This window comes from Aptenodytes patagonicus, chromosome 11 (genome assembly GCF_965638725.1).
Source record: "Aptenodytes patagonicus chromosome 11, bAptPat1.pri.cur, whole genome shotgun sequence".
Lineage (NCBI taxonomy): Eukaryota > Metazoa > Chordata > Aves > Sphenisciformes > Spheniscidae > Aptenodytes > Aptenodytes patagonicus.
The window spans coordinates 24,390,625-24,400,154 of NC_134959.1; the positions used below are offsets into that span (position 1 = coordinate 24,390,625).

The 9,530-nt window shown below is 48.9% G+C and overlaps 1 protein-coding gene across 1 annotated transcript; it reads right to left on the reverse strand.

Annotated features, from left to right (window-relative positions):
• Positions 1 to 1,643: 1,643 nt before the first annotated feature.
• Positions 1,644 to 9,526, reverse strand: CIAPIN1 (cytokine induced apoptosis inhibitor 1). Its single transcript, XM_076349590.1, has 9 exons — positions 9,452 to 9,526; positions 6,906 to 7,081; positions 6,441 to 6,593; positions 4,433 to 4,509; positions 3,989 to 4,157; positions 3,711 to 3,784; positions 3,264 to 3,379; positions 2,656 to 2,725; positions 1,644 to 2,073 (listed from the first exon to the last, which is right to left on the reverse strand). The coding sequence occupies exons 2-9, from the start codon at positions 7,060 to 7,062 to the stop codon at positions 1,963 to 1,965; spliced, it is 927 nt and encodes a 308-aa protein (XP_076205705.1). The 5' UTR covers positions 7,063 to 7,081; positions 9,452 to 9,526; the 3' UTR covers positions 1,644 to 1,962.
• Positions 9,527 to 9,530: the final 4 nt, after the last annotated feature.

A 9,530-nucleotide genomic window follows, 5' to 3' on the forward strand; every position in this document is an offset into this window, starting at 1 on the left:
AGTTCAGGTTAAGGGCTGCCTTTATCAGGAACTTTTCACATTCAGACATGCAGAGATCTGATCTTCCGCTACCAGTGAGGCTGAAAAAAGGCAATAAAATCCCCAAAGGTCATAGGTGTGCAGAGGCTTTTAACCATTTCTTTAGATCACAAGATGGGAGTGCTAACAGGTGTGTCAGACAGGAGGTTTATCACAAGATTTCTGTCTCCTTGGGAGTTGTTCTCGCTGATGACAGAGGCAGGGACTCGGTAGGAGGGTGAGGAAGGGGTCTGGGAAAGCCGTGCTCTCAGTGGAGGGCAGCTGTCCCTCTACATACAAGCTCTCAGGGGTCTCCATTGCCACCAGTCCGTCATATTCCCCTCTCGCTCTCAGGTAAGTACCAAGTACTACACAGCTCACACCGCAGCACCTGCCCCCTGATCCACACAGGGTGCTTCGCACACCTCGAGGACTCCCTCCCTTCTTTCCCTGCAAGCCTTCTCTTTACTCAACCAGGAGAAAGCCTCTTTCTGAAATCTAGACCGAATAAAAAAGTTAATCTAGGCAGCTTGATTCTGTTCTTTCCAGTGGGCATCACGTATTCAAGTCATGTTTTCAGTGGAACAATTTATGGAGAACTCCAAGATGCAACCCAACATTCAAACAGTTCCAGGAGTCACTGAGAGGCTGAGTAAAAGGAGAGACGCACTTAGAACACCACTAATACCTGTCTTAAAACAAACGCTTTACTATTGGTCACTTTTATTTCAAGAACAGAACAGCCTTTCATCCCAGCTCCCTCCATGAGTTGAGTGTGTAACTCAGGTAGCACAACAAGAAGCAGTCACACCCTGTAGAGCAAGAGCTCCAAACAAAGCAATCCCCGTTGAGACACTGGCTTTGGGTTTTCTTCCTCTCCCTCCCTAGGTGAGAAGCAAGCCTGGCACAGAACATGAACAGCTCCCTCATCCCACATCTGCGTGGATGCTTCACTAGCAGTAATTATGCAAATAAATAAAGAGTAGTCAGTATCCTGCGGAGTGGAGCAGATGGTGACCACAGATCATCTAGAAATAAAGTTATTGCTATGTTCTAACTGATTGGACACTGCAGGTAACTCACTTGGTAACCACCAAGAGAGGCGACGGTCTCAGATTGTGTTATCAGTTTATCAGTTCACGTTGGACAGAAAGGTGTGGGAGGACAAGACAGATCTTGTTTAATCTGCTGCCTGCCTTAAGGGCAGGAGTTTTCCCAGTGGGACCGAATCTTTTCATTTTGATGGAAATAGGTGGGGGCAGGGGATATCATTGGCAGGCTCCCAAAACACTTGGAAATTCATCATGCCTGCCAGACTTTACCAAGGAGCGTACTCTTAGCAGCGTAAGTGAATACTCCTAAGTGTACTCACTGCTCCTGACTTGCAACAGGAGCTGCTGAGCCACCTTCACGTGATAAGGAACTGCAGGTTCAGATTTCAAAGACAGCAGGAGCCCAGTGTCACCCTGAGAACTAAGCCAGAGCTGCTGATTCATCGGGAAAAATCAAGGCAAATTAGAGCAGTACAAGGGCATGGGGAAGTACCGGTCCTGACACACACACACACACACACACACACACACAGACACACACACAGACACACACTCCCCCCCACCCCCCCCCCCCGACACTCGATTCGACTTCCCTCTGCTGGTGGGACATGCTGTGACAGCCAGCATCCCAGTATCAAGTCAAGCCAGCTAAAACAAGAGATAACATGAAGTCTAATACATACGAGACCACTTGTCACCAAAGATTACCAGGTAGCCCAAGGCTGATTACAAGTGATGAGCTCACAGCAGTGTCAGTGCCCACATTGTCCATCCCCACAAGGGGTATTGGCCAGAGAACATGAGTTTGAGAGGATGAGGAGGACTGCAGGAAGAACCTCAGACTGACGGAGAAGCAGAGGAGTCCTTTGCAGGACATCCAGAGACGTCTTTGTTAGGCATCATGCAGCTGGTTCTCTTTCAGAAGAATCTTTTCCCCAGGCTTGAAGGCGGGCATCCCCAGGTAAGGGCAGCTGGCACAGCGGAACGCGTCCCCCAGGTAGCACTGGCAAGAGAAAGAAAAGCGCCTTCTGTAATCAGGGGCAACTCTCAGTTCTCTCCCCCTGTGATACGTTTTTTCCAGCTTAAGAGATGACATGCTGCTCAGCACGTATCAGCACAGAAACCGCTTCCCTTCTACACCCTCTCAACACGTGCCTGGCTAGCGTGGTTAGCAGAGCTGTGCAGGGCACTGTGCTCACATGGAAGAAGCGAGTTTCCACCCCAGCCGGTGTGCTCGGGCACGGCTGCATGCTGGGCTTGGGCAGCCCCCTAACCACCACCAGGTCCCCCTGCGCTCCCATAAGGTGGTCTTCCCCGAGCAGATCACTGGTTAGCGCATGAGCAGGGAGGTAAAGGTTCGCTGTTCACTCTGACTCCTACAGGGGCGGCGCTTGCGCTGGAAGAGACAGCACGCACCGGTACAGAGCACGTGGGCACAGGGCAACAGGCTGAAGCTCTGCAGAAGCTGCACAAGCTGTGTTTGGAAGCAGTAAGCCAGCTTAGAGAGCAGTCACTAGAGAACACAGTTCTTAGACACAAATCACGTACTGCAAATCACAGTATAGAAACAAAAATGACTATTTACGTTTCCACAGGCGGATTTGGGCTGTGAGCTCTTCTTCTCCTGTTCCAGCTCTTCAGCCAGGCCACATGTGCTGTAGAAAAATAAAGAAGTCACCTGCACCTTTCTGCTTAAAGGCTGTGAGTCGCCAACACTTGTTTCAGCCCTATTCACAGGCAACAGCCCTTGCTCTGTCACACAACACAGCTGACTCCGGGCCTCTCATGCTCTTCACTTTGTTCTTCAAAGTGGTTTGTATAACAAGTGTTGAAACACGCTCCGCAAGTTTAAACTGAGTGGGAAATGTCTCTACAGCACTTGCTATGTGTGCTATTTCTCCTTGAAATCTGAGAAACCAGGGTTTTAGTCAAGGCTGGGCAAACTGTGTAGCCACCTTCAAGAAGACCGTTGATCATATCAGTGTGGTAATTTGTAGAAGTTTTGGTGTGGCTAGTCAATTCTCATTGTATTTGGATTTACATTCAAATAATTAACATAAGAAAGGACATGAACCAAGAGAACTATGCTCTGAAGAACAGCAAAGTGTCTACAACCTTTTTAAAATCCATCCAACTCTAAGGGTTTAATGTTACAGTTAAAAGGTTCACCGACATGCTAATCCCAGCACTGACCAGTTCTTGCAGGCTTTCTTTTTGCCCATTTCTTTGCAGGATGGAGCTCTGAGGGACGATGGATCTGGCTTTTTCAAATCCTCTGAATCCAACAGCTCATCAGAGTCCAAAAGATCCTGAAAACGTACCATGGAAGATAACACACAGAAGACCGATTTGTCAGTAGGGAATGACATCGCTGTGTTATGTTCAAAGAAATGGTGCTATCTGTAGCACCAGCATTAAAGTGCTGCAGCTGCGCCCTCTTATCCACATCTCCCCTCCGCCTTCACCACACCTCTGGGCTCTTAAGACCTCACATAGTAGATGAGGTATTTTGCCCTGGGGATGCTTTTCTACCTCTTAAGTTGTAAAGCTTCCCGAGAGGCATGACCGAAATTATTTAGAATAGGAAAGAAGAGGAGAGAAAAGGAACAACAGCAAAGCCTCACAAACAAGACCAGATACCATCTCTTCATCATTCATATCATTGGCAGAGAGTGTCCACAGCTTGGCAGTCGCTGGGTCCACAGAGGGTTTTCCTGGAGCCAAAACAAAGGAAGAAATAGTAGTTACTCCAGCCTTTGCCCCATCAACTCCCAACAAAAAGAGTTCAAACGACTTTGGAAAGCCCCACTTCACAGGTTTTTACCATAGTACTCCCTACCCCGGAGCTGTCTCCCTATTCCAAGGGATGCTTGTCACCTGAGAGGCAGGGAATCCAGACATCGCGCACCACTCCTTACCTGAAGGACCAGCTTTCTTGGCAAAGGAAAGTTTGAGCTGACTTGAGGAACCCACTTCAAAATTGGGCTTCCTGCCTTCTATCTGAACAGTGAGAAGGTCATTGCCTTGGTAACCCAGATGTTCTCGGACCGACTGGGCCTCCTTCGGGGTCAACGCTTCCTTTTGCAGCTGCAATGTACAATTTTAGGTTAACCTCATGCAGAACCCCTTATTTCAGCACCCAGTCCAGCATTCCAGTGAACACAGACAATCGGCATTTTCAATCCTAAAGAAAAACACTACCTTTGCAGTAACTAAAGTTTGTGGCAGGCAGCGTCCATGCACGTTTACAGTAAACCAGGGTAGCTAAACACCTTGTCACCCAGCAAGTCCCCAGGAATCACCATCTACGTTTCAAGGTAACTGCACAAGGGAGTTGCTGGAAGCGGTTAGTACATACGTACCTCCTTCACTTCCACCAACCCAGAGAGAGTCAGAGCTGTGAAGAGTTTGGCTGCTGTCTTGATCCTGCTGTTGTTTCCTGGAAGACACAAAAGCAGGAAGTAGGAGGGGGGAAAAACAAGAATAGAGGTCACCGAGAAACCTGGAAGAGCAAGAGCTTCAGAAGGAGGTACTCAAGCCAAACCTCTGCTTTAAAATTGGGCCCTTTCTAGCTGACAGCGGGAACAAACCAAGAGCGTAAGCAGCTTGTTCATTAGAATAACAGCCTGGGGTCACGAAGCCATCCCAGCTCCAAATCTTTTCTATGTATGCCAAAACCTTCCTCAACCCAATTTACACCCACCAGAAAAAGGAAAAAAAAAACCACCCCAAAAACCCAAACAACAAAATCCCCCAAAACATTTTCACATATTAAAGTGAACAACTCATGAAGTTTTCAAAACGTGGACTCCTAAATGAACATTACATTCAGAAACATAACATTCAAGAGCCTTGTTCTCGCAGGCAAAAGCTATTACAATCACTGTTTAATCAAAAACTCATTACAGGCTTCTTCACTTGGGCACAGGATTGTGCTGAACAGAATCCATTCACGCTCTCTCGCTAGTCCCACTTGCACTTTATTACAAGTCCACCAAATTCCAGCCTGTTAGATGTGACCTTGGAAAAAGGAAACCTCATCTACTCCAGACTTTGCATGTTTGTTCTGTCCCAGAAGTGTTCCCCCCTGCCCCTAAGGTATCACTTGCACCACAGAGCCACTGCCAGCTTCAAAGCATTGGCAAGTCTTCCCAACCTGAAGAGGGCATTTCTGCTGCCACTTACATCACCATTCGCAGCACTGTAGATTGTGCCAACAGAAACACCGTCAACATAGACGCTTCTGTTCTTAGCAGGTGGCATATTATTTCCCACTTCCATCCTGAACCAGCTCCCTATGCCAGCAAGGTTCGAATGCAGGTCAAGTATAAGACAGAGGAATAATCTTGTGTTCACCTCTGTCCTGGTTTCGGCTGGGATAGGGTTAATTTCCTTCCTAGTAGCTGGTACAGTGCTGTGTTTTGGATTTAGCATGAGAATAATGTTGATAACACACCGATGTTTTAGTTGTTGCTAGGTAATGCTTGCACCAGTCAAGGACTTTTCAGCTTCCCATGCTCTACCGACTGAGAAGGCTGGGGGTGCACAAGAAGCTGGGAGGGGGCACAGCCAAACTGGCCAGAGGGACATTCCATACCATGGGACGTCATGCTCAGTACATAAACTGGGGGAAAGCTGGCCGGGGGGGCCGCTGCTCGGGGACTGGCTGGGCATCGGTCGGCGGGTGGTGAGCAACTGCATTGTGCATCACTTGCTTTGTGTATTATTATTATTATTAGGATTTTATTCTAATTTCAATTATTGAACTGTTTTTATCTCAACCCATGAGTTTTCTCACTTTCACTCTTCCGATTCTCTCCCCCATCCCGGGGGGGGGGGAGGGGGAGTGAGCGGCTGGGTGGGGCTCAGTTGCCGACTGAGGTTAAACCACGACAACCTCCTTGCGCGTTCCTCCAGCTGTCCCATGGCAGGTACTCTGGCTTTACTCTTAAAACTTAGTCCAAACAGTTCTACCTTTTCTGGATAACTATTTCTCAGCTGGCTTCTGGGAACAGCTTCTCTTGGCATTCGTCACCTGTTTTTAAAACCACTTCAGAAGCTCCTCAGAAACACAACATCTGCAACTATTTAACATTACACGCCCTAGGAGATCATCAGTGTCCACTGAGCTTTTCAACGTAGTTTAGGAACAAGTCTATCCAGCACTTTTGATAGAAGGAGAGTGGCTGCAAACACCTCTGATGGCTACCAGCTAAAACACAGCGTAAAAACCTTGCTATTCAGGTTACTGTGTCAGGAGAATGAAAATCTCTGAATGTCAGTCAGGGTTCCTGTCCTTTCCATTTCAGCCTAATCCTCACAAGAATTGCTATGCTGCCATGAAAGCAAGGCTGATGCAGATTCTCTCACCTGATTCTGTAATCACCAGTTCTTTCAGGAGGACACGGCCCCCCGGCTTAAGTATCCGAGCTAGTTCTGCTAGTACCTCCGCGCTGTGCTGCGCTGTACTGCCTGGTACCATGCCAGAGAGAATTACATCAAAACTGGACTCCCTGTGAGCCGCTGAAAAGAAAGAGGAAGATGGTACAATTTTACACATAAGACACACAGAGCTTTGCTTAATACATCAGTTCCTCCTCCCCTCCTCATCTCTCATGCTTGTGTACAACAGCAATAACTGATTAAAGACACCAGTCATAGGAAGCACGACCAGGGCATATCACTTTCTTTGCTCTACTGCCAGTGGTAAGAGTTAGCAGTAGGTGCTATTGTTGTTCTGAATGCTGACTTACAAACCAGGGAAGATGTCAGCTCACACAACAGAAGCACCCTCTCCCTTTAAACGAAACAGTGAAAAATTAAGCTCATTCTTACACTGAGACAGCTGGTTAATGTTTTCCACAGAGACACGATTATCAGCTCCCACCAGCGCCTGAATTTTAGCCACCAAATCCTTCAGGGCTTGAACCGGCGAGGAGCTGTCCCAGACGATGGCCACGCGCTGGCCTGGCACAACTCCGTACTCCCCCATTTCCGCAGCAGCAGCAAACCTGACAGCAGCAGAGAGAGGAACAGGTAGGGGTTCAGTGCTACCTGACAGGCAGCACAGAGTTCCCCCAAGCTGAGTGTTAACATGACATTAAGAAATAGCTACACTTAAGGGCATAATTCAGTTTCTCTCTGGTTCAGAGACTAGTTTTGCAGGGAGACTGCAAGCCATGCTTAAAAAAAAACAAAACAAAAAACCACCGAAACACAAACTTACCCGCTTTCCTTAAAGATTTGAATAGAGACATACACAGGATTTCTGGATTTCCAGACTAGTGACAACTATTTGACATTAAACACTGCCTTGTCTCTCCTACTCAGGACATGACCTAGCGGAGTTTGCTTCCACAGTACATGAGAAAGACTGGGGTGGGGTGGGGGGGTGGGGGGTGAGGAAAGTAACTTTTGGCATTTCCAGCATTCCAGATTGAGGTTCTTTCAACTCTTGTCATTGGTGGCGCTGGGTGAGCAATGACACGGAGGGAGGAGGGGAACAGAATGTACAGTTAAGTGACAGTTTTGAGAAACCCGTCTGCACTAATATTTTATAAGAGATTGCATTCCTGACAGAGTCCGAAGAAAATCTGCACTATAGAAGTGTCACAATAGTGTCATGTCATCACCTGTACTCATAGCAGCACTGGCTACTGAAACAAATTACCTAGCCTCTTTCACTCTACTCACCCAATGCAAACCTATTTTCCTTCTAATTTAACACGACCACAGAGAACAGAGAGCAGCGGTGAGCACACTGTTTGCCCAGTGTGTCTTCAATTAGCTACAAGCCACGCACTTGCTTTGGGAGAGCCTGTTGTAAGCAAGGTCTTTACCTTATTAAAAATGATTTCTATCATTACACTGCGCATGCTGGGTAATGCCTTACTGCCACCATGTTGTCATGGAAGCATAGCTTACGGATATGCTGTACCAAATTTAACTCAGTGGCCTGCAGTCAGGTGTGGAGTGGATTTTGACCCGCTGTTCCTCTGGCTCTGTGTGCCGTGGACCCCTCCCTCCTGGAAACTGCAGACAGGTTCAGAACGGGACAACTCTGCGCCTTGTCTGAGCTACTCTGGTAGGAATTAGTGCTAACCAGCCCACAATGCCAACTAGGTAATGAGTGGAAGATCTTGGATGTACGCTACAGATTATAGCGTCTTGCGTTGGCCTTGAATGAATACGCAACACAAGCTAAGCAACTACAACAGATGGCAACACGAGTAAACACATTTATTAACCCCATTAAAAAGTCACCTTTCCCAGGAAGAAGGCTGAAAACCTCAAAAGATACGTAAGCTGTTAGGCTAACGTGGAAAAAAAATAAGTCCAAAGTCACACCTTCCTCTCAGAACAGCAGGCTGTGACCTTTCAAGATCAGTCAGAGCCCAAACTACATCAACAGCAACACCAGCCTGCATCAATCCCTTGGGATGGAATCTGAAGAAAGTAGGAAGCTACCGTAGTCCTCAAAGACATGACATTACGTCTGCCTTCAGTCAGCGTAAAGGCTAGGAGCTACCATCAAAGCACGCACAGTCGAGTTCTCGATGGGACGATGGGAGAGAGATTTTTCTCCCTCTCAGTTTTCCAGCAGAAGGTGGAATTTAAAATGAAAGATTTGGCGTGCCAGCCATCTCCCTTTTAAATAACTCCAGCTCTAGACTGCAATGACCTGGCTTGCTCAACCACCCGGGCGCTTGCCTGGCCAGGGCTCGGTGAAGACAGCCAGCAGGCGCTCTCCTGTCATGTCACGCCGAGGAGGACTCGGGATCAGGCTGCTTCGTGCCGTGCCAGGGAGGAGGCCCAAGGGCTGGGCCCGGGGTAGACACCGGGCTGCGGGCAGGGAGGGGACCTTATCTTAATGTCACACACGTTTAACAGTCCTCGAGGAACAGGACTGCCCAGAGCAAGAAAGGGGCTTTAAACAATACCGGAGGTTTCCAGCTTCAACAGATTAAAAAGCTACCGCATACAGCGCGTCAAAACCTTACAGTAAAGCCTCCCGCGCGCTCCGTACCGTGCGATGCGCAGCCGGCAGCCCCCAGCGGCCCCGGACGCAACCCAAGGCTGCGGGCAGCGACCTCGCCGGCCCTACGGCGGGTGAGTATTTTAAATGCGTCCCCTCGTACAGAAAGGCGGAATAAACCTCTAAACCGCAGGGCCGGGAACGGGTTAGAGGGACGAGGAACAAGAGAGGTGAAGGAATTTCACACAGGAATTCCGCCCCCCCCCGCGGCGGCCGCCTCAGACGAGGCCTCGGGAGAGCCTTTTTAAGGGAAAAAAGGAGAGTATCGGCCAACGCGGGAGGCGCCCCTCGCCCCCTGCCGCCCCCCGCCGCCGAGGAGAGGCGCCCCCGGCCCGGCCCCGCTCACCTCCGGCCCGGCCTCGCCTCAGCTCCGCTCGCTTCGTCTCGGTCTGACGCCGTCACCGTCGCGTCCCGCCCCCGCGACG